This window comes from Eriocheir sinensis, unplaced genomic scaffold (genome assembly GCF_024679095.1).
Source record: "Eriocheir sinensis breed Jianghai 21 unplaced genomic scaffold, ASM2467909v1 Scaffold1049, whole genome shotgun sequence".
In the NCBI taxonomy this organism is placed as follows: domain Eukaryota; kingdom Metazoa; phylum Arthropoda; class Malacostraca; order Decapoda; family Varunidae; genus Eriocheir; species Eriocheir sinensis.
Window position 1 is genome coordinate 17,501 of NW_026110351.1, and position 25,762 is coordinate 43,262.

A 25,762-nucleotide genomic window follows, 5' to 3' on the forward strand; every position below is an offset into this window, starting at 1 on the left:
TGAGTCACTAACAGAAACACCAATTATGCCATGACAAGGTGACCACTGGTAACTCACTGAGGCACTAACAGAAACACCAATTATGCCATGACAAGGAGAAACACCAATTATGCCATGACAAGGTGAGCACTAACAGAAACACCAATTATGCCATGACAAGGTGACCACTCCACTGGTAACCATGACAAGGTGACCACTGGTAACTCACTGAACTGGTAACTCACTGAGACACTAACAGAAACAAAACTTTCTGTAGCCCAAGAAATAAGGGAGCTATGGCGATTTGCACCAAAGCGGTTGATTTTCCAAAATTCGCGGCTTAATGACTAGGACGCCGCAAAATCAAAAGAGTCTGCCGTCCAATACTTGAGATGTCACTGCTCCAGCTCACCTGCAGGGTTGATGCGCCCAGTGGCGGGGGATGGTCCGTCAAGGCATGGAGGCACGGCTGGCCGGCTTCGAGGCTTATTCTTGCGTGTCGTCGGCGCTGACCTCCCACCTGGTGCACAGCAAACACCCGGCCAGCCTGCAGCAGGCTCCTGGTGCGCTGTGTCAGACTGCGGAAGTCCTCGGCCTGACAAGGTCCCCACTGGAGGGAAGGGAATTAAGAGCAAGAAGACCACGTCAGGCTGCTGCCTTGGCCGGCAGGAAACAAGAGTGTGTAAAGAAAGCTGCTGACTCCTTAAGAGAGCTTTACTTATGAAGCTGAACTCAAAACTCACTAAGGCACTAACAGAAACACCAATTATGCCATGACAAGGTGACCACTGGTAACTCACTGAGACACTAACAGAAACACAAATTATGCCATGACAAGGTGACCACTGGTAACTCACTGAGACACTAACAGAAACACCAATTATGCCATGACAAGGTGACCACTGGTAACTCACTGAGACACTAACAGAAACACCAATTATGCCATGACAAGGTGACCACTGGTAACTCACTGAGGCACTAACAGAAACACCAATTATGCCATGACAAGGTGACCACTGGTAACTCACTGAGACACTAACAGAAACACCAATTATGCCATGACAAGGTGACCACTGGTAACTCACTGAGGCACTAACAGAAACACCAATTATGCCATGACAAGGTGACCACTGGTAACTCACTGAGGCACTAACAGAAACACAAATTATGCCATGACAAGGTGACCACTGGTAACTCACTGAGGCACTAACAGAAACATCAATTATGCCATGACAAGGTGACCACTGGTAACTCACTGAGGCACTAACAGAAACACCAATTATGCCATGACAAGGTGACCACTGGTAACTCACTGAGACACTAACAGAAACACCAATTATGCCATGACAAGGTGACCACTAGTAACTCACTGACGCACTAACAGAAACACCAATTATGCCATGACAAGGTGACCACTGGTAACTCACTGAGACACTAACAGAAACACCAATTATGCCATGACAAGGTGACCACTGGTAACTCACTGAGGCACTAACAGAAACACCAATTATGCCATGACAAGGTGACCACTGGTAACTCACTGAGGCACTAACAGAAACATCAATTATGCCATGACAAGGTGACCACTGGTAACTCACTGAGGCACTAACAGAAACACCAATTATGCCATGACAAGGTGACCACTGGTAACTCACTGAGGCACTAACAGAAACATCAATTGTGCCATGACAAGGTGACCACTGGTAACTCACTGAGGCACTAACAGAAACACCAATTATGCCATGACAAGGTACTGTGACCACTGGTGCTATGTTGAGGTAAGGCAAACACAGCAATCACACAGTGACAAGGTAAGGTGACTGCAGTGCTGTGTTGAGGTAAGGTAAGCACTGCAGTGACGTGTGCCAGGGACTCGCTGTAACAAGAGTGACACCCAGGGGGGGGTACTGACCTTCAAGCTTGGCTCTAAGATGAACTGCACTTTTTCCATGATGGTGAGGTCTGGGTCTGACTGGGGCCTGGGTTCTTCTGGGTCTGACTGGGAACTGGGCTCTTCTGGGTCTGACTGGGGCCTGGGTTCTTCTGGGACTGACTGGGGCCTGGGTTCTTCTGGGACTGACTGGGGCCTGGGTTCTTCTGTAGGAACAGTTTTCCAAGCCGCCTGGACAGCCTTGGCGGCCTCCAGGGCTGCACTAGATGCCTCTCTCACCTGAAACAACAACACTGGGTTAGGGAAGAAGCTCACACCCTCGCCCCTGTGTGCCGCTTTCTATGCCCTCTGTGTGTACCCTGTATGCCCCTGTGTGTACCCCTATATATGCTTGTAATGTGTATATTATCATGTACATATGAATGCATGTGTCGAAACACAAGCTCAGTGTCGTCACAGGATGTTAGTGGACACGTAGGCGCTTATGAGAACAGAAGCTGGGTTGACGCTAAATCAGCAAGGATCAGCACCGGAACGTTGTAAGTTCCGGCAAGTCATCACCGGAAGACACACCCTTCCGGCGAACCAGCAACGCAACTAAAACGAGCGAGCAGCGCTAAGAGGGAGGAGAAGAAGACGGGTGAGGGCACGGGACACAAGGTCCGCTCCGGGTGTGCTCCCAGCGTGTACCCTTGTGCATGCCCCCTGTGTGTACCCTTGTGCATACCCCTTGTGTGCACCACTGTGTATGACCCCTGTGTGTTGCCTGCTGTCTTTACTCGCTTGGCTGAGGGCCCAGGGCACAGGTGCAGCACACTCACCTTCCTGGCGGTGGTGAGGATGCCGGCGTCAGGGAAACACTGCTGGCACTCCTTCAACACCTGCTCCGCCTCACTAGCGTAACGAACCATTTCACCCACAACCTTGAATGCCTCTTGCTCTGTTGCAGTAGTGCGCAACTTCTCCCGCACAGCCTGCAGCTCCTGCTCCTTCTTCTTTGCCTCCTTCCTCTTCGGTGCCACACGGAACTTTTCATGCTGCAGGAGCTCCCTGGAACTCCTGCTCTGGTCCATCAGTCCCTGGAGGCTGTCCTCCAGCTGCTGCTGCCGCTCGCCCCAGCCTGTCAGGGTGGCCTCATACTGGTCCAGCTGGGACTGAGCCTCCTGGCAGGCGGTGATGGCGGCCACAACTGTGGCCTCCTGTTCCTGCAGAAAGGAACGCATTTTCTTGGAGAGACCCGCTGCTCCCTTCTTGCCAGCTGATCCTGCTGCCCCTTTCCCCTTCCCGGCACTGGGTGGCGGCGAGGCTGCCGCCGCCTTGCCATCTCTCAGCCTTCTTATGAAGGCCTCAATTGTATAGCTGACAGGGAACTGCCCGCCCTCGGGCACGGCATGTCTGACGCGGCACTCCGGACAGGTAACACGGCCCTGCTCCTTCAGCTTATCTGTGCACAGTGTGCAGACTGTGTGGCCACAGGGCAGAGTGCGTGGCCGCTGTAATAAGTCATCAAAGCCTGTCAGGCACACTGGACACTCCTCGGGGTTGTCACCCTGAAACAGAGAGGCAGAGTGAGGGAGGCACTACAGCAGGAACACACTGGAGGCAGCACACAGCCACACACTGGTAACAGGCTGTCCAGCAGGGTTGTCACCCTGAAACAGAGAGGCAGAGTGAGGGAGGCACTACAGCAGGAACACACTGGAGGTGTGTGTGTGTGTGTGTGTGTGTGTGTGTGTCAAGCAGGCAGTGGATAATACTGTAATTAAACAGGCAATACAATCTTCATAAAGTGTGGATGAAACAGTCTTGAACCTTAGTTAGCACAGCACTGTGCATGAATCATCTCTACTGATCGTGTCCAGTGACTCCAGTTTCCAGAGCCAGTCCTGTTCTGATCGCATCAGCTCAGACTCACCGCGGGATCAGTGTGCCTCTCACCAGCCACATGAGCCTCAATAGGCGCCACTTCAAAAATCCTGCCCCTGTGCCACCAGCGGGACATTCAACAACTGTCCCCTAAAACTGAACTTGAAAAATAAATAAAAATAAGTAAAAATAAAATAAAAAAAGGACAATTTTTTTTTAAATTCTCAAAGTTAATGAAAATTCCTGAGTATTCCTGAAAATTCCCGTGTAAAGTTTCACAGTTCAAAATTCCTGTGACTTTTACAATGGTACTTTCTTATAGCACAACAGAGTGGAAAATACTGGCGTTAAGCTGACGGGAATCATCAGTTTATCGTCTGAAATATTTCATGTACTTTCTTTGACAGAAAAATAGACTTGTGTCTATAAGGAAGGTGCCAATGATCAGTGGTGGGCTTCGTTAATCATAATCTTAACATCGTTATATTGTTAATGTAAATGTTAACGTTGATACCGTTAATCCAGCAAGAATGTATTGAATGTTAACATTAACGTCTATGAAAAAAGTACATAATTACAGTAGTCCTTGGTTTATCCGGCATGAACGGGTGTGGCAGATAAACCGTTGTTTTGAGACTTGCTCCTACGTAGAGATACCTCAGGACTGGAAGTTAGCTAATGTTACACCCATTTTTAAGAAAGGTAGGAAAGAGGATGTTAGTAATTATAGGCCAGTCAGTTTGACTAGTATACAGTGTGTGTGTGTGTGTAAGATTCTGGAGAAAATTATTGAGGGTAGTATTTGGGAGCATTTAGATCAGTATAGACTAATTAGGGACTCTCAGCATGGGTTTAGATGAGGTAGGTCGTGTCTCACAAACTTACTACAGTTCTTAGAACACATTACAAAGCAGTTAGATGAGGGAAACAGTATAGCCGTAGGTAATTTATCTAGATTTTAGTCAAGCTTTTGATAAGGTACCACACAGGAGGCTAGTGCATAAACTGAGGTTGCATGGGATAGGGGTACAGTACTAGTGGAGTGGATGGCTCAGGGGTAGAAAACAGAGAGTAGTATTAAATGGGGCCAAGTCTGACTGGAGGGAAGTGGTTAGTGGGGTACCTCAGCTAGGGCCACTTTTGTTCCTAATATATATTAATGATTTAGATATAGGGATTAGTAGTAAAACACCAAAGTTTGCAGATGATACCAAGATAGCTAGTACAGCACAGGGGCTCAGGACAATTATAGGATGCAAAGGGACTTGGATAGGATGGGCAGATAGGTGGCAGATGGAGTCTAACTCCCGGAAGTGTCAGGTTATGCATATAGGTAAAGATATAATAGGAATTTTAGCTATGAGATGGAAGGAGTTTGGTTAGAGGCAGTTGAGAATGAAAAGGATTTAGGTGTAGTGACAGATAAGACTATGAAATTCTCAAAGCAGTGTTTACAAGCTAGAAATAGGGCAAACAGGATCCTAGGGTTTATAAATAGAAATGTTATAGCTATGAAAGCAAGGAGGTAAGAGGTAGTTTATATAATGCATATATTAGAGGTCATTTAGAGTATTGTATACAAGCTTGGTCACCACAGGATGTAACTTTGTTAGAAGCAGTTCAGAGAAGAGCAACTAGGATGATGGCAGCAATGAGGCGCCTGGAGTATAGGGAGAGGGTAAAAGAGCTAGATATGTTTTCATTTGAGAGGAGATGTCTAAGGGGGGATATGATAGAGCTATATAAAATGTTTTCAGATTGCGATTACTTAGATGTGGATACTTTCTTTACACTAGAGGAGGGAAACAGGACTAGGGGTCATGATAGGAGAATTAGGAAACAAGGGTGTAGGTTTTTTTTTTTTTTACAGCTAAGGAGACAGCTCAAGGGCGCAAAGAAAATAATAAAAAAAGGCCCGCTACTCACTGCTCCCGAACAGAGGTTAAAGGAGTATCCAAAATCAGAGGTCAATTTCGGGAGGAAAGGTGTCCTGATACCTTCCTCTTGAAAGAGTTCAAGTCGTAGGCAGAAGGAAATACAGATGAAGGAGGAGGGGAGGCATGCAGTTAGCAAGTTCAGAAGAGCAGTCAGCGTGGAAATATCGATAGAAGATAGAAAGAGAGGCAACATCGCGGCGGAATTTAAGAGGTAGAAGGCTATCAGTAGGAGGAGGAGAGCTGATGAGACGAAGAGCCTTTGACTCCACTCTGTCCAGAAGAGCTGTGTGAGTGGAGCCCCCCCACACGTGAGATGCATACTCCATACGAAGGCGGACAAGGCCCCTGTATATGGATAGCAACTGCGCGGGGGAGAAGAACTGGCGGAGACGATACAGTACGCCCAACCTCGAGGAAGCTGATTTAGCAAGAGAGGAGATATGAAGTTTCCAGTTGAGATTTTGAGTTAAGGATAGACCGAGGACGTTTAGTGTTGAAGAAGGTGACAGCTGAGTGTTGTCGAAGAATAGGGTATAGGTGTTCGGAAGATTGTGTCGAGTTGATAGGTGGAGAAATTGAGTTTTTGAGGCATTGAAGGACACAAGGTTCCTTCTGCCCCAATCGGAAATGATAGCAAGGTCTGAGGTTAAGCGTTCTGCAGCCACCAGTCTGGAGGCGTGTACTTCCTGTGTTGATGGTCTTCTATTGAAAGAGGTTGAATAATGCGGAGTGGAGTCGTCGGCGTATGAGTGGACAGGACAGTTTGTTATGGAAAGAAGATCATTGATGAATAACAGGAAGAGAGTGGGTGATAGGACAGAGGCCTGTGGAACGCCACTGTTGATAGGTTTAGGGGAAGAGCAGTGACCGTCTACCACCGCAGAGATAGAACGGCCGGAAAGGAAACTGGAGATAAAGGAACAGAGAGAGGGATAGAATCCGAAAGAGGGCAGTTTAGAAAGCAAAGACTTGTGCCAGACTCTATCGAAAGCTTTCGATATGTCTAGCGCAACAGAGAAAGTTTCACCGAAACGGCTAAGAGAGGATGACCAAGAGTCAGTTAAGAGAGCAAGAAGATCGCCCGTAGAACGCCCCTTGCGGAATCCATACTGGCGATCAGATAGAAGGTTAGAAGTGTAAAGGTGCCAGTTAAGGATTGACTCAAAAGCTTTAGATAGACAGGAAAGTAAAGCTATAGGACGGTAGTCTGAGGGATTGGAACGGTCACCCTTCTTAGGCACAGGCTGTACAAAGGCATACTTCCAGCAGGAAGGAAAGATATTTGTTGATAGGCAGAGACGAAAGAGTTAGACCAGGCAGGGTGTCAGCACAGAATCACAGTTTTAAGGACAATATGAGGCACTCCATCAGGTCCATAAGCCTTCTGAGAGTTGAGGCCTGAGAGGGCATAGAAAACATCATTTGGAAGAATCTTAATAACAGGCATAAAGGAGTCAGAGGGGGGATGAGTAGGAGGAATATGCCCAGAATCGTTCAGGGTGGAGTTCTTACAGAAAGTTTGAGCGAAGAGACTTAGAGACAGATGAGACGGCAGTGCTGCCGTCAGGGTTAAGGAGAGGAGGGAAAGAGGAAGAAGTGAAATTGGAGGAGATATTTTTGGCTAGATGCCAGAAGTCACGGGAAGAATTAGAAACAAGGTGTTGACATTTTCTATTGATAAAAGAAGTTTTGGTAAGTCGGAGAATAGATTTTTTTTTTTTTTGGCACGATTCCGGGCTGAAATGTAAAGGTCAAAGTTAGTGGGAGTTCGAACGCTCTGGAACCTTTTGTGAGCTGCCTCTCTATCTTTAATAGCAAGAGAACAAGCATGATTAAACCAAGGCTTTTTAGCATGAGGAGTAGAGAAAGTACGTGGAATGTATGCCTCCATTTCAGAGACAATCACCTCTGTGATGCGCTGGACACACACAGAGGGGTCTCCATCCTGGAAGCAGTAATCATTCCACGGGAAATCGGAAAAGTACATCCTAAGGTCGTCCCACCGAGCTGAAGCAAAACGCCAGAAGCATCGCCTCTTCGGCGGGTCCAGAGGATGTACAGGAGCGATAGGACAGGACACAGAAATAAGGTTATGATCGGAGGAGCCCAACGGAGAGAACAGTTTGACAGAGTAAGCAGAAGGATTAGAGGTAAGGAAGAGGTCTAGAATGTTGAGTCTGTCTCCAAGACGGTCGGGAATACGTGTAGGGTGCTGAACCAACTGCTCTAGGTCGTTGAGGATAGCAAAGTTGTAGGCTTGTTCACCAGGCTGGTCAGTGAAGGAGGATGAAAGTCAAAGCTGGTGGTGAACATTGAAATCTCCCAAGATGGAGATTTCAGCGAAGGGAGAGTGAGTCAAGATGTGCTCCACTTTAGAGTTCAAATAGTCAAAGAATTTTACATAGTTAGTAGAGTTAGGCGAGAGATAAACAGCACAGATGTATTTAGTAATAGAATGACAATGAAGTCTTAGCCAGATGGTGGAAAATTCAGAAGAATCAAGGTCGTGGGCACGAGAGCAAGTGATGTCGTTGCGCACGTAGGCGCAACATCCAGCTTTGGATTGAAATTTCGGATAGAGATAGTAGGAGGGAACAGAGTAGAGATTGCTGTCAGTAGCCTCAGAAACCTGTGTTTCGGTGAGGAAGAGAAGGTGGGGTTTAGAGGAGGAGAGATGGTGTTCCACAGAATGAAAATTAGAACGAAGACCGCGAATATTGCAGAAATTGATAAGGAGGAGGTTCGAGGAGTTATCAGGACACCTCTCAAGTCGGCAGCCAGAAGGGGAGTCCTCCCTGGGGGAATTTATGGTCCCCCCCCCCAGGCGGGGACTCCGAGGCGGTGTTTCCGTTAGCCATTTTGAGTTTTGAATTTTGGGAAAAGGTGTGTGTGTTGTGTGAATGTAGTGTGGTGTAGAAAGAGAGAGGAACTGTCTTTTGAGAGCATGCTGAACTGCTCTCTGGTGTTGATGAGACAAAAGGGAAACGGTTGGACTTACAAAACTATTTATTTAGCCATGCATAGGGTGGCAGATTTATGGAATGCATTGCCAGGGGAGGTAGTATGCAGCAGTAGTGTAAATGTGTTCAAAAAGAGGTTAGGTGAGTTTATGGATGAAAAGATTTGGTAGGAAGTAGTGGGTGGGATACAGGGTGGAACACGGCTGGGTGGTGGCCTTGTGGTGGCTGGCTGGGGCAGGATTACTGCATTCAGGAGACTAGATGGGCTTGGGGAGGCGGATGATGGGTGCTACACTGCCACTCGCGGGGGTGGACAGGGGCTGCCGAGTATAGGCCAGTTTGTGGACCCCTTGCGATCATGTGTTCACACACACACACACACACACACACACACACACACACACACACACACACACACACACACACCAGGACACTGTTTGCTGTATAGGCTACACACACACACACACACACACACACACACACACACACACACACACACACACACACGGTAAGGAAAGTAATTGTGACCTTCATACGCCCTAGACTAGAATATGCATCAGTGGCTTGGTCGCCATCACTTAAGAAACACGTTAGAAAACAGGAGAGGATACAGAGAGCGGCAACAACAAAAATGGCACCTAGTCTGAGCGACCTGCCTTATGAAGGAAGATTGCTGAACCTCCCTACACTGGAGAGTACAAGAGAAAGAGGAGATTTAACCGTAGAACACGGTCGTGGGTAATAGTACTATCAACACGGTCATGGGGTATACTGAACCCCATTTTGGAAGAAAAAAAATTGTAATCAAAATTTATTGAATCTAAAAAAAGTACAAGAAAATACAACGTTTCTTCTTTCATTTCCCCTGAGATTTAAGTTAATACTGTGGCAAAGTGAACATGTAAGGGGCAACTCAAAAAAGTACTAAAAAGTGCACTACCTTCCACAACAACAGCAGTACCATCGCTAACCTAGCGTACCATCGCTAACTAAACGTACCATCGCTAACCTTGCGTACCATCGTACCCGGCACCCGAGTGATCATGAGGCTTCGCGGCACCAGGTACCGGTACCGGGTGCCGCGAGGAATCGATTCTTCGCGGTACCCGGTACCCGGTGCCGCGAAGCCTCATGATCACTCGGGTGCTGCGTAGCCTCATGATCACTCGCGTGCCGGGAAGCCTCATGATCACTCGGCACTGAGCATTGCCGCTAGTACCGGTACCGTTTGGATCTTAGTGACGCTCGGCGCTCGCCCGCGTCCCCAAGTTTCCACCATTTTGTCCTGCTCTTCGTTTCCATCACAGCTCCCGTTAACAATATTTTATTATTTGATTTATTTATTGGAGTTACTGGATAATTTTTGATGTCCAATTCTTTTTCTTTTTTAGGTTGCTAATAAATATTGTTATTGTTATTAGACTATGATCGAGTATATCCATAATAACTAAGTATACAAAGATTTACATATAAAATCAGACCACACATTACATTACATTCTCGCACTACAACGTTGGTGAAGAAAAATTTGGTGCAGTCTGAATTTACTTGTCTACATTTGAGTTTTATGCCATTGTTCCTCGTTCGCAAAGTGTCATCGATCATTAACAATGTTGTTCTGTCTACATTCGTGAAACCATTAAGTATTTTAAAACATTCGATCAGTTTTCCTCGGAGGCGACGTTTCTCAAGAGAGAACATGTTAAGGGTGGAAAGCCTTTCTTCGTAGGATTTGTTGCGCAAGGAAGGGATCATTTTTGTTGCTCGACGCTGAACACCTTCTAGTTTAGCAATGTCCTTTGCATGGTGGGGAGACCAAAACTGTACCGCATATTCCAAGTGGGGTCTGACTAAACTATTGTAGAGCGGGAGCATTACATCTTTATTCTTGAATAAAAAGTTTATTTTAATGAAGCCCAACATTCTGTTCGCTTTATTTGCTGCATCGATACATTGATGTGAGAATTTGAGGTTTGACGCGATTTTGACCCCCAAGTCCTTGACGCATTGAACGCTTTTGAGTTTGACGCGACGCATTTCGTAATCGAACTTCTTATTCCTCGTTCCAACTTGAAGAACCTGGCACTTGTCTACGTTAAAGGGCATCTCCCATCTATCCAACCAAGCTGAAATTTTGTGTAAATCCTCTTGGAGGCTTTGCCTGTCTTCGTCAGTGAGAACCGAGTTACCAATCTTTGTGTCGTCTGCAAATTTACTAATGCGATTATTGACTCCAACATCCGCGTCGTTGATGTAAATAATGAAGAGCACTGGGCCAAGAACCGAGCCCTGAGAGAGAGAGAGAGAGAGAGAGAGAGAGAGAGAGAGAGAGAGAGAGAGAGAGAGAGAGAGAGAGAGAGAGAGAGAGAGAGAGAGAGAGAGAGAGAGAGAGAGAGAGAGAGAGAGAGAGAGAGAGAGAGAGAGAGAGAGTTTTCTTTACAGGAAATTTATTTGGGAATTTCATCAAAAGTCATTAAGATAAAAAAAATACTCCTTCGAGTACCGGTACCGGTACTAACGGTACCTGAGTTTTCGGTACTGGTACTCAAATTAACGGTACTTGCCCATCCCTAGGGAAAACCCGTCCCTCCCTAACTCCCTCACCCGCCACAAACTCATCGGAAAATCGTCTTATTTCAGCGTTCTCCGCCGCGTCCACAGGTGTCCAGGGTAACGAAAGGCATGGAGTTCAAATGTCATGCCTCCCGGCGCTTGAACAGGCTCAAACAAGGCGGTTTTTAGGCCGAGAAGTGGACGACGTACCTTTGTTGACATCTGATAGGCCGCCATCTTGAAGTCCTCTGGCGTAGTTGGGGTGGACTGGTACCGGTACCAGTAACGCTACTAACGGTACCAGTTAAACTACGGTACCGGTACCAGTACCGCTACTAACGGTACCAGTTAAACTACGGTACCGGTACCAGTACCGCTACTAACGGTACCAGTTAAACTACGGTACCGGTACCAGTACCGCTACTAACGGTACCAGTTAAACTACGGTACCGGTACCAGATTGCTCGGATTTATTTAATTGTTTGATTTATTGGATAATTCTTCATGTCCGATTCTTTTTTGGGGGTTGCTTTTATATATATATATATATATATATATATATATATATATATATATATATATATATATATATATATATATATATATATATATATATTGTTATTGTTATTGTTATTAGACTATGATCAAGTACATCCATAATAACTACGTATACATGCTATTTTATATCGGAAAAATAAATACGCGCTTCATTCAAAGAGAGAGAGAGAGAGAGAGAGAGAGAGAGAGAGAGAGAGAGAGAGAGAGAGAGAGAGAGAGAGAGAGAGAGAGAGAGAGAGAGAGAGAGAGAGAGAATACATAGAAATACATAGGAAGAACAGACACCAGAAGACCTATCGGTCTATGACGAGGGTGTCTGTTTACTACCGCTACTACTAGTAAGCTACGTGTGGTAGGACAGGACAGAATAGAGAGAGAGAGGGAGAGAGAGAGAGAGAGAGAGAGAGAGAGAGAGAGAGAGAGAGAGATTTTCTTTACCGAAAATTTATTTAGGAATTTCATCAGACGTCATAAAGATAAAAAAAAACTCCTCTAGGTACCGGTACCAATGCCGGTGCTATCCCGAGTTTTCGGTACCAGAACTACTGGTATTAACGGTACCTGCCCATCCCTATATCGTAGGCGTCAAAAAATTGTCGTACTTTTGGTGTTTTTTTCAATATTTACGCAGAAAAACGTAATATAGAGCCTAAATAAACGTCCTGTTATGTATATTATCTTATTCTACTAATTACCGATGCTATTAGACGGCTATTTATAACACGGCCATAACTATAGCGGTCACTTATTATTATTACGGGCAGGGCAGAAAAACGTGGTATATGGAGGTAATCAACGTTCTGTTTACTGTATTATATCACTGTACTAATTACCGAGTGGCGCTGGATGGCTAATTATAACGATTTAGCCATAATATCGTATACACGGAGAGAAAGACAATTTATTTAGCTATGTGTGGAGGGAAGGAGGAGGAGGAGGAGAGGGAGAGAAAGGAGGGAGAGAGGAGAGAAGAGAGGAAGGTGGAGGAGGAAGACTGTCTGGCTGAGAGGCATAGCAAATCTTCCCTCCATATTTAAACCCATTTTTGGAGGGAAGGAGGAAACGGAGAGAAAAAACGGAGGCATGGAGAGAAAGAGAATTTATTTAACTATATATGGAGGGAGGGAGGAGGAGGAGGAGGAGGAGAGGGAGAGAAAGGAGGGAGAGAGGAGAGAAGAGAGGAAGGTGGAGGAGGAAAACTGTCTGGCTGAGAGGCATAGCACATCTTTCCTCCATATTTAAACCCTTTTTTGGAGAGAAGAAGGAAACGGAGAGAAAAAACGGAGGCATGGAGAGAAAGAGAATTTATTTAGCTATGTATGGAGGGAAGGAGGAGGAGGAGGAGAGGAAGAGAAAGGAGGGAGAGAGGAGAGAAGAGAGGAAGGTGGAGGAGGAGGGACAAAAAATCTTCCACTGTGCAAAAAACATTTATTTATTTATTTATTTTCATTTTTTTTAACTCTCAAAAAAAAAAAAAAATAGGCTTAACAATTACTCTCTCTCTCTCTCTCTCTCTCTCTCTCTCTCTCTCTCTCTCTCTCTCTCTCTCTCTCTCTGGGAGATGCCCTTTAACGTAGACAAGTGCCAGGTCCTTCAAGTTGGAACGAGAAATAAGAAGTTCGATTACGAAATGCGCGGCGTTAAACTCAAAAGCGTTCAATGCGTCAAGGACTTGGGGGTCAAAATCGCGTCAATCCTCAAATTCTCACAGCAATGCATCGATGCAGCAAATAAAGCGAACAGAATGTTGGGCTTCATTAAAAGAAACTTTTTATTCAAGAATAAAGATGTAATACTCCCGCTTTACAACAGTTTAGTCAGACCCCACTTGGAATATGCGGTACAGTTTTGGTCTCCCCACCATGCAAAGGATATAGCTAAATTAGAAGGTGTTCAGCGTCGGGCAACGAAAATGATCCCTTCCTTGCGCAACAAATCCTACGAAGAAAGGCTTTCTACCCTTAACATGTTCTCTCTTGAGAAACGTCGCCTCCGAGGAAAACTGATCGAATGTTTTAAAATACTTAATGGTTTCACGAATGTAGACAGATCAACATTGTTTCTGATCGATGACACTTTGCGCACGAGGAACAATGGCGTAAAACTCAGATGTAGACAAGTAAATTCAGACTGCACCAAATTTTTCTTCACCAACGTTGTAGTGCGAGAATGGAATAAGCTTCCACCATCAGTGGTCCAGTGCAACACGATTGACTCCTTCAAAAATAAGCTCGACCGTCACTTCCTTCAACGTAATATTAACTAGAGTAGAAATGCAACGTTTTGGAGTCTTCTGATTAATGTAAAATCACTTAGGTTTAAGGACAGACCACCAAGTCTGGACCATGGGGTCTCTCTCTCTCTCTCTCTCTCTCTCTCTCTCTCTCTCTCTCTCTCTCTCTCTCTCTCTCTCTCTCTCTCTCTCTCTCTCTCTCTCTCTCTCTCTCTTTTTTTTTTATTTAAACTGACGATTCTATAGTTACACAACAGATTTGTATTTCGCCGACGACACTTTATGCGATCGTTCGAGTAGTATATGTTTCTCTGTGCACTTTTTAGGGCTTAAAATGTCACTTTTTCTCGTGCATTATTTCAAAAGCCCTTTACACTTGTTCACTGTGTATTTAGCATCACTAGTGGTGTGGGGCATGTTCTTCGCCACCTGTGAGCAGCCACTTTTACCTGCTGGGTGGATATTTCCCTCACTGTTGGCCCTGCTGCAGTGAATGTGTTCCACAGGCGGGACACCCTGGAGGTGAAGGTCCGTTGGTGCTGGCTGGCGCGTGACCTCGGCACCCCGACCTGCTCGTGGCTGGAGAGTACCGTTCTCGTATCTCTCACAGCCTCTCGCGGGGGGAGCCTCAGTCTCGCCAGGTGTGGTACTCCTTGTACCTGGGCCTTGTAGAACACCACCAGCGCAGCGACGTCCAGCAGTGCTCCAGAGTGTCTAGATGTATAATATCCTGAGGGGGCGGCTGGGGGTTGTTCTCCTGTAACAGTCGCTGCACCCGTCGCTCCACCTTGTCCAGTCTCTGCAGGTGTGTGGCAGCGCTGGACATCCAGGTCAGAGCCCCGTACTCCAGGTAGGATCTTACCTGGGCCTTGTAGAGGAGCATAATTCCTCGCTTGTCGAGGAAATTAGCCACTCTACGAAGGGCAGAGACACGTAGGGAGGCTTGGTGGGCGACGTGTTTCAGGTGGCTGTCGAAGCGCAGCTCTCGGTCCAAGTCCACTCCGAGGATCCTGACGTAATCCTGGAGCGGGAGGGTGACGGAGCCAAACATCACCCTTCCTTCGACAGCTTGTGTGGCTGCCGGGGACCGAGAGATCACCATCGCCTGAGTCTTCTCAGGAGCAAAGTTCACCTGCCAGCGCTCCCCCCACTCCCGTATTAAGCGTAGTTGCTGGTTGACCTCAGCAACCGCTTGCTGGCTTTCTTGGCGAGGGTAGGAGAGGGAGAGCGTGCAGTCGTCAGCGTATGCAGAGACTGCTGGCAGACTCCTGAGAAGGTCGTCGATGTACAGATTCCAGAGGACAGGTCCCAGCACAGATCCTTGAGGGACTGAGGCACCCACTGGGAGGTCCTTGGACTGCTGGCCGCCGACGACGACGTGGAGGCTTCTTCCTTGAAGGTAGTCGCTCATCAGCATCAACAGGTGTCCTTGGATGCCTTTGGCACGAAGCTTCTCCAGCAAGCCCGCGTGCCACACCCGGTCAAAAGCACCCGCGATGTCGAGAGCGACGACAATGGTATCCAGGCCGGTGTCTAGTGAGCCCTGCCAATCCCTGGAGAGGAGCAGCAGGAGGTCTGAAGTGGAGCGGCCAGATCTGAACCCAAACTGCTGGTCAGTGATGAGGGCGTTGTTCTCGAGGTGGCGGGTGATGGCCTCCACCACTATTCTCTCGAAAGTTTTCCAACTACAGACAGGAGGGAGATAGGCCTGTAGTTGGCAGGGTCAGATCTGGCCCGCTTTTTGTGAACCGGCACCACGCGAGCCTCCTTCCATATAGAGGGCCAGGTGTTCTCCCGGACACAGGCCCCGAACACCTCCGAGAGGGGTCCTGCCAGCTCACTGGAGCAGTGACGCAGCACATGTGGGCTAACGTTGTCAGGACCAGTGGCCTTCCTGACGTCCACCGCTCTTAGAAGGCGCTCCACTTGCTCCTGGTGTACCGCAACCTCTGTCAGGGTCTGGTTGCATTCCTGTGGCAGTTGTGGTGGAGGTCTGGTGGGGTCGGCGACGGACATCTTGGCAGAGAAAAGGTCAGCCAGCAGCTCTGCCTTCTCCCTGCTGCTGGTGGCTGTGGTGCCATCCTGCTTGGTGAGGGGAGGGATTGTTTCTTGATGGCTGCTGCCTTGCTTTTCCTTAACAAGGGTCCACCAGGTCTTGCTGCCCACCCCTGGCCCACACAGCTTGGCGCGGAGGTCTCTTTCCCACCTCCGTTTCGCCCATTTACTGGTGGCCACCATATTGTTGCACGCTGCTCGATGCAGGGCTTTGTTGCGGCGGGTTGGGCTCCTTTTGTAGCGGAGCCACGCAGAATATTTTCTTTCTGCAGCAAGGCGGCAGCGGTAACCAAACCAGGGCTGATCGGTGGGCTTGGAGGTGTACTGGCGGTGTGGAATGTGCTCTCGTTGGAGAGCTTTGAGACGTTCAGTAAAGGCCTTCGCCATGGGCTCTGCTCACCCAGACAGAAGGGTGTGCCAGTCTGTTTGCTGCAGGTCTCTTTTAAGGGAGGGCCAGTCAGCTCTGTCCCACAGCCAGATAGTGTGGGAAGTGGCCTCATCCCGCGCCACGCCCACGTCTGCTAGGGTCAGGATGGCGTGGTGGTCAGAGCTGCCTACCGGCCCAAGCTGTTGGCACGTGACCCTGCCCTCTCCCAGGTCCAAGATAACGGGATCCAGCGTCCCGCCTCGCTCATGGGTCGGGAAGGTGACATGATCTGTCAGACCCTGCACCGTCAGGAGATTCTCGTAGGCGGCTCCCTCCATGTGCTGGTTTAAGTCGCCCACCATTAGGACATGCCTGCAGCGATGGCGAGTCAGCAGGTCGTCCATTTGCTCCGTCAGAAAATCCAGGGGGGCAGGCCCTTGCCTTGGGGGGCGGTACATGGCACACAGGAGGAGGGCAGTGCCATCTGCCAGAATTACTTTGAGAAACACCGCCTCTGTCGTGGGTGGTGTCTCTACTTCAAGTCTCTGGGCCTGCACTCCTTCCTTGAGGCACACTGCCACACCGCCGCCTTGTCTTCCCTGCCGGTCTCTCCTGATCCAGTGGGTGTAGCCTGGAATCCTGCCGAAGGATAACTCCACCTCACTGTTGAGCCAAGTTTCAGTCACCACAGCTATGTCCACGCGGTGCCTCAGGACAAAGCTGTGGGTCAGGTCCCCGATGTTGGTGCGGAGGCCTCGCACGTTGGCGGAGAGAAGCACCAGCTGGTGACGAGTCCTCGGCGTGTCTGCCATCCTACCTGAGTTGGTGATGGGTGCTGGAGCTACTCAGGTAGGAGGGAGGGGTCGACCACTGCCAGCCAAGTGTATGGCCCCAGGAAGGAGGCTGTGGCGCGATGTGTGAGGGTCCCGGTGGAGGGGGCAGGTGACTGGAGACAGGCTGCCTAACCTCAGCAATCACACGTCTGAGGAGGTGTTCTTGCCTCTCGTCTGCAGCCCTCGCGTGACACTCCTCTGCTGCGTGTCCCCGACGGGAGCAGTAGTCACACACCTTGTCGCGGCGTCGAGGAGCGGGTTGGTGTCCGTGGGCGGGTCGGCTGTGGTGGCCTTGTCTGGCCGGGTGACGACGAGGTGGGGGAGGCGTCTGCCGAGAGGAACCGCGGTGAGCAGCGTTTGATGGATGTCTCTCCGCCTCCTGCTGCTGCCTCCTGTTTGCTCCTCGCCACCTCTGCGGTTGTCGGTTGGAGTGTACTCCCCGGACGTTGTCTCGACTGTTCCCTCTTCTTGTTGCGCCGTCAGCGTCACCGGCACTAGGGCGGGAGCGAGGGGAGCCGCGGTTGTTGTCGTTGCTGCTGCTGGCGTCTGTGTCCTCGCGCTCGCTGGCCTGAGCTGCGCCTCCGCTCGCGGTGCTGGTAGTGGCGGTGGTGTCGTCGGAGGTTGTGGAGGTGTTGCTGCTGTCCGAGCCAATGGCGACTTCGACGCTAGGTGAGGGAGGCAAGCAGTCCACGAGTTTGGCGAGTCTGCCTGACGTCCACCAGCTTCGCCAGGAGAGGGATTCGGAGCACACTTTCCCCCAGTCTGTGTCAATCTTGCTGGGTAGTGCACTCGTGGCGATGTTGGCAATTTGTGGGTGATTCTGCTCCAACTCAGAGGTTTCGATCTGTTCAAGGAGACTTAGAGTTTTTGCTATGACGACTTTTTGATTCAGGACAAGCTTTTTTTCCTCCTTGTATCTTGTTATGATTAGTTTCTGCCTCTGAGTCTCTTGCTGGAGCTGAACGAGACGCCTTGCGAGCTCCTCCTTGCTGGAGGAAGCAATGAGATGCTGTACGATGTTTTCTGGCTCTTCCACCTGCACGTCTTGTTCGCCTTGTTCATCTACGTTCTCGTGGTTGGCTTCCTCGGGCTCCGGGATGGTGATTGAGGTCACCTCGTGAGTCACCGGCCGGGAGAAGCCGCGGGCACGCCTTAGTTCAGTTGTCTGGGAGCAGCAGAACTCGGCGTTTGAGAAACACTCACGGCACACAGAGTTGGGGCAGTTTTCCCCGGTGCAGGGCGTTACAGGCTTGTCTCGTGTAGAGTAGCTGCAGATGCAGCAGTATCTGGCGCCAGGAAAGCCTGCTTGGCCGGCCCAGGCAATTTTGCTGTGTGGAGGGATAGAGCCAGCCATGTGCGTGCGAGATGGTAAGATGTGGGAGAGGTCAGGTCAGGGTGGGGCCACGTAGGAGGGTGGCCGCACTTAATCTCCTGTGGAACGCAGTGCAGCTGTGGAGGGGGTGGAGAGGACGTCCCAGGGGATTTAAATCCTCTGAGCGTATGGGGTCAGGCAACAAAGGCTGGGTCAAGGAGGCAGGACGCGCCACAGTGACCCCGCTGGCTGGCGTACACCTTGCTGCTATACACACTGTCCTTAAAAACACTCCACTGCACTGTTCACAGGGCACTACACACTTTTCACTACACAGAACACGTTGCAGTGGTGGTGATGAAGTGGTGTTGTAGGTGGTGAGGGCGTCTGGGAAGCCTGAGGCAACCTCAGGAGTGGCTACTCGGAGCGTCGATCGTGTACGTCCTCTCCCTGTGACTGCTGACCTCTCTCTCTCTCTCTCTCTCTCTCTCTCTCTCTCTCTCTCTCTCTCTCTCTCTCTCTCTCTCTCTCTCTCTCTCTAAATTAACCTTTGTCTCTCTCTCTCTCTCTCTCTCTCTCTCTCTCTCTCTCTCTCTCTCTCTCTCTCTCTCTCTCTCTCTCTCTCTCTCTCTCTCTCTCTCTCAATATATATAAATTAACCTTGGTCTCTCTCTCTCTTTTTTTATTTTTTATTTAAACATAGGCACATGTATAATATTTACATACCCAAAGGTGTACTGTCGTGTGCTGCCTATTCGAAGGGCAGAATAAAATCTATATAAAAAATAACTACATAAACTATAAAAATATATATATATATATACTATAAAAAAATAAAAAATAAAAACATACAATACAGAATATATGTGAGCGCACTGCACACTACACTCGTGTCACTGCTCCACCACGAGTGTCAGTGGGGTGGGGAGTGAGCCCCTCCAGTGGTGGGCCGACAGTTTTATTTTTTGGGTGTTCATCTCCCGGATGTTTGGTATACAGGCCGTGAACATGTTCCACATCCGGCAGACTCTTCCCGAAAAGGTGCGCTGGTGCTGGCTGGTACGGGAACACGGCACCTCCACTACGTCACCACGGGGTAGCACCGTTCTCGTGTCCCGCGTGGTGACTCTCTGAGGTTGGCGTAAGCCCACCAGATGTGGCACTCCCTGCACTTGTGCCTTATGAAACACCACAAGAGCAGCTACGTCCCTGCGGTGTTCCAAGGAGTCGACGGAGCTGAGAGTTTCCTGCGCGGTTGGGGGATCTGCCGCATCCACCATTCGCAGTGCCCGTCTCTGGATGGCGTCGAGTCTCCCGCTGTGCGAGGCAGCACACGACATCCAAGAGAGGGCAGCGTACTCCAGGTAAGGCCATATTTGGGCCTTGTAGAGCAACAGCCTCCCTTTTTTGTCGAGGAAGCTGGCCACCCTTCGCAGGCAGGAGACTCCTAGGGAGGCCTTTTGGGCAATGTGTTTGATGTGGCTGTCAAACCGTAGCCCTCGATCCACTTCCACTCCCAGAATCTTGACGGATTCCTGGAGTGGGAGGGGGACGCCACCAAATTATTAATAGCCTCATAGGTACAGTTACATAATCTGTTGTATGGATTGTTAGAGGCCAGCCTTATATATAAGCTTTTCAGCTTCCCTCTACTGCTGGCCCGGCAGTGGGGGATCGAGAGACCACCATTGCCTGGGTCTTCTCTGGAGCAAAGGTCACCTGCCAGCGGGCACCCCACTCCTGTAGCACCTTCAGCTGCTGATTGCCCTCGTCAGCAGCTCGCCCACAGTCTTGTCTGGGGTAGGTGCAGGAGAGAGTGCAGTCATCAGCGTAAGCTGAGACTGCTGGCAGCTGCCGGAGAAGGTCGTCCACATATATGTTCCACAGAACTGGCCCTAGCACTGAGCCCTGTGGCACTGATGCCTCCACTGGCAAGGAGTCGGACGTCTGCCCGTTGACGACAACCTGGAGGGTCCTTCCTTGAAGGTAGTCTCCCAGAAGCTGAAGGAGGTCACCTTGGATGCCCTTAGCACGGAGTTTTTCAAGGAGACCTCCGTGCCACACCCTGTCAAAGGCACCCGCTATGTCCAGGGCTACCACGACAGTGTCCAGGCCGTCGTCAAGGGCGTCCTGCCAGTTCTCTCTCTCTCTCTCTCTCTCTCTCTCTCTCTCTCTCTCTCTCTCTCTCTCTCTCTCTCTCTCTCTCTCTCTCTCTCTCTCTCTCTCTCTCTCTCTCTCTCTCTCTCTCTCAATATATATAAATTAACCTCGGTCTCTCTCTCTCTCTCTCTCTCTCTCTCTCTCTCTCTCTCTCTCTCTCTCTCTCTCTCTCTCTCTCTCTCTCTCTCTCTCTCTCTCTCTCTCTCTCTCTCTGTGTGTGTGTGTGTGTGTGTGTGTGTGTGTGTGTGTGTGTGTGTGTGTGTGTCTCTCTCTCTCTCTCTCTCTCTCTCTCTCTCTCTCTCTCTCTCTCTCTCTCTCTCTCTCTCTCTCTCTCTCTCTCTCTCTCTCTCTCTCTCTCTCATAAATTAACCTCTCTCTCTCTCTCTCTCTCTCTCTCTCTCTCTCTCTCTCTCTCTCTCTCTCTCTCTCTCTCTCTCTCTCTCTCTCTCTCTCTCTCTCTCTCGAGCAGCGGGTGCTAACGGACGTCCCTCCCTAGCAGCTCCTTACCCCTGACCTACAGTGCCTTTCAAGTGATTGCAGACTTTCCCAGTTTCAAGCATTCTGTCCAACACACTCCTGGACTTAGTGGCACCAGTGAGATATACTTTTGCCACTCTACAACCATGGATTCCACTGCAATAAAGCTGCTACAGGACTCACAGAACCAAGCTTTTCGGAGCGCTCTGGATATTGTTGTGGAGCAGTTTAAGGCACGAGTAAGTGGTTTGGAGTCAAGGATACAAGAGCTAACAAGAAGTTTAGAGTTTACTCAAGCTGAGGTACTCGACTTAAAAGAAGATCTGAAAGCGGTACGCAAGTCAAACTCTGATAAAGAAACAACAGTCAATGATCTCAAGGGATGTGCAAAGGAGCTTGTTCAGCGTCTCAACTATCAAGACGACAACAGCCGTCGTAATAATTTGCGCATCACCGGCCTTAACGAAACAGCCGGTGAATCATGGGAACAGACTGCTGCCCTCGTGTCATCCCTCTTGCAAAACAAGTTGGAACTTCCACCCATGGACCTAGAACGAGCGCACAGGGTCGGCACTGTTGGTTCGCCGTACTCACGAACAATAATTGCCCGATTTGAAAGATTCCAAGACCGTGAAGCAGTGATGCGTAATACAAGGAAATTGAAAGGTTCGGGCGTGTTCATCAATGAAGATCTCTGTCCTGCCTCACAGGAGGTGAAGAAAAGTCAAATGCCAGCCTTCAAACAAGCAAGATCTGAAGGAAAGATAGCCTTCTTCAAGCACACCAAACTCATCATCAAGGACAAGAGGGATCGACCCTGGGGTGAAGCTTCAGTCGGCGGAGCGACATCTAGTGGTGCTGCTGACCTGACCCTTGGTAGTAACCCTGCCCGAACAACCAGTCGTGAGCTGTCCGGGGCTGGTGGACGTGGTGGTGGTGGATCTTCACCTGCTGCTGCTGCCGTGGACCTCACTGCACTTGCCGCAGTGGGCCTTGGTGCTCAGCCGGCTGGTGACATGGCTCCGCTTCCTGGTGCAACTGGGGAGGCGGGCCGTGAGGGCGCTCGTGCTGGCACTGACAAAACGCGTCCTGCTGGTGTTGGGGCGTCTGGTGTGGGCAAGAAGGCTTCGACTCCACGGGACTCGACGCCACACGCACTTCAACTACAGAAAAACCTCAGAAGTAAGCACAAGAAGTAGATCAACAGGTATCTATACAGTAGCTCTGTTCTACTGACGTGTCCAGTAAATATCATCCTTTGTTAATGGAACAAGAGGTATTTCCTTTCCACAACTTAAATAATTTTGATCTTGCTAGTCTCTTAAATGACAATGTCCTTCACAATTTTCCACTACATGTTTTAGATAAAATGACCTACAAGCCTTTTTTATATCTTGATGGTGACCGTGCTTCAGATAATCTCTCCATTCAATATAATATTAGTGAACCTACCAGCAATTACTTGTTCAGTGACAATATTATTAGTTCTCCTAACTCTCTTCATTTGTTTGCCCTCAACATCAGTAGCGTTCCTCTTCACCTGGAAAGTTGCTTGGATCAGTGTATCAACACTAATAACTGTATGTATGATGTGTTAGGCTTCTGCGAAACTCGCCTTAGTGATGCATTGTGTGAAATTTATTCCATTGATGGTTATAATAATTATTTTAATAATAAGAATACGCACGGTGGTGGTGTTGCCAGTTATATCAAGAAAACATTTCAAGTTCGCCAAATTTGTAATGTCTCTCTTCAACTCCAACATCTGGAATCATTATTTTTAGAAACTATACAACCTAACAAGTTTATCGTTGGTATGATCTATAGACCACCGAATTCTAATATTGATGACTTTCTTGCATCTATGAATGATATTATTAGTGTTGTATCCAGGTCTAAATTATCAGTTTACATCATGGGTGACTTCAACATTAATATTCTAAATCATGGTGAAAAAAGTTCACAAAACTTGGTTAATTTATTTCACAGTTACTGCTATTTCTCCTCAATAAATAAACCTACACGTGTAACTAGAAACTCGGCAACAATAATTGATCACATCAGGACCAACAATTTTGATTATTATTTAACAAGTGGTATTATGTATAACTCAATTAGTGATCGTTTCCCTGTTGTTAGTTCATTTTCATTAAACAACACTGTCTACTCACCTAGTACTGTTAATACTATAACCAGAAGAAATCTTTCCAATGAAAACATAAGTGCATCTAAAGCTGATTTAATTAACATTAACTGGAATTCAAATGCCTGTGACTATGGAGTAAATTATTTGTTTGATTGTACATAACGAAATTTACTGATCTGTATAATAAGCACTTCCCGTTGGAGACATTAACAATTAAAGAAAAGCATATAGGCAAACCTTATATCACTTCTGCCATTAAGAATTCAATTAAACATCGTAACAAACTTCAAAAACTGTATGCCAAGTGGCCCCTTACTTATGAAAACGCCTTTAAATCCTATAGAAATAAATTAACAACGACCATAAGAACTGCCAAAGCAAATTACTATAAAAACAAATTGTCAAGTGAAGCAGGGGACTCCAAAAAGACCTGGTCTACTATAAATAGTCTACTCGGTAAAAAACAAGCGAAACTTCCTTCATCTTTTTTATTCAATGGTGATACCGTAACAGATTCTTTTAATGCAGCGAACGCTTTCAATAACTATTTCAGTAATATTGGCAACACGTTAGCCACGAGCATCCCAGAGACCCAAACACCTTTTACCACTTATCTCCCCGAATCGGTTCCATTTTCTTTCTACTTACGACCCACTACACTACCAGAAGTTAAGTCTGTCATTCTTAATATAAAAGTCTCTTCCCCGGGACATGATGACATTAGTATTAAAATAATTAAGGAATGTTGTGACCTAATTTCTCCCTTTTTAGTTTATATAATTAATACATCTTTTAAAGAGGGCTCTTTTCCAAGTCACCTGCAGATGGCACGTGTTGTTCCAATCTTTAAGAAGGGAGACTCTTCATTACCACTTAATTACAGACCTATTTCCATCTTACCCAGCTTTAGCAAAATTTTTGAAAAAATGTTGTCAGTAGGACTAATGAATTACCTGTCCAAACACTCACTCCTCACCTCCGTTCAGTATGGCTTCCGTCCTAAGTATTCTACTGAATTAGCACTTCACCATCTATGTCAAAATATTTACAATGCTTTGGATGCAAAAATGTTCCAGATAACTGTGTTCTGTGATCTCACTAAAGCTTTTGACACCATTTCTCATAACATTCTACTAGATAAATTGTCTGTTTATGGAATTCGTGGCAATGCGCATAATTGGTTCAAAAGTTACTTAGCACACAGGAAACTATGTACATCGTTTAACAATGTGTCATCGCCATATACAGATACTGCATTTGGTGTGCCCCAGGGATCAATTCTTGCCCCGATTCTTTTCTTAATTTATATCAATGACATAATTCATAGCAGCAATAAATTAAAATTCCTTTTATTTGCCGACGATACCACAATTTTCATTCAAGGACATGATCTTGAAGATATAACAGACACTTTAAACACTGAGCTTATCAATGTATCAAATTGGATCATGAGTAATAAATTAACATTAAATATTAACAAAACTAAGTTCATGATTTCTAGTCCACTCACGATTCAGCCAGTTCATACGTCAATAAAAATTAATAATTTTGCATTAAATGTAGTTACTGATCTTAAATTTTTAGGTATAACTATCGATAATAAATTAAAATGGAAACAACACATTGACATGGTAAAATCAAAGGTAGCCCTGCTAACGGGCGTAATATACAGATTAAGAGATTGTTTGAGCCAAAACTCTTTACGGCAAATTTATTTCTCTCTAATACATCCGCACCTTCTATACTGCTGTGCCATATGGGGAGGCGCCTATAACACCTTCATCGACAGCCTGATTATTTCACAAAAAAAACTCTTACGTATTATGTTCTTTAAAGATCGGTATGCTCATACAAACTGTTTTTTTAGAGATTTTAGGTTGTTAAAGCTTCCCGATATTATATACCTTCAAACTAACTTATTTGTACACAAAGCTCTTCACTCTTTCCCTGTATACCCTGGCTTTACTGTGATGCCCCGCTCTGTGACCCGTAGAACTCATCAACTGCGTCCACCGTTATGCAGGACCACACACGCCCAGCAGAGTGTTCTGTCACGGGGATCAAAAAGCTGGAATAACTTGCCTCAGTCCCTTCTAAATAATGATAATCAAGTCTCATTTAAAAGAAATTTATTTTCATTGTTACATGGTAATTATACTTAATATTTTTCAGTGAAATATATACCTTAACTACCTCACATTAAGGCATGTTAAAGAGTGCTTGCTATGCTTTCCCCCTAGCCTTCTCCTTCCCCCTTTCCCTCCCTTCTCTACTGCTACTACTACTGCTACTACCACTGCTGCTGCTACTACTACTACTACTACTACTACTACTACTACTACTATTAGAATATGTAATAGTGATGTTCAGGATCAGTATCACTATTATAATTTTATTATCACTATTATTATTATTATTATTATTATTATTATTAT

At 47.3% G+C, this 25,762-nt stretch overlaps 1 protein-coding gene across 1 annotated transcript in view; it reads right to left on the reverse strand.

The window, feature by feature from the left end:
• LOC126989090 (E3 ubiquitin-protein ligase TRIM13-like) overlaps positions 1-11,663 on the reverse strand; it is a 12,994-nt gene extending 1,331 nt beyond the window's left edge. The window contains exons 1-3 of the mRNA XM_050847667.1: positions 11,397-11,663; positions 2,692-3,420; positions 392-589 (exon numbers count right to left, since the gene is read on the reverse strand). Coding sequence (XP_050703624.1) covers positions 392-589; positions 2,692-3,420; positions 11,397-11,423 — 954 coding nt within the window. The 5' untranslated portion in view covers positions 11,424-11,663. The remainder of the gene's footprint in view (positions 1-391; positions 590-2,691; positions 3,421-11,396) is intronic.
• Positions 11,664-25,762: the final 14,099 nt, after the last annotated feature.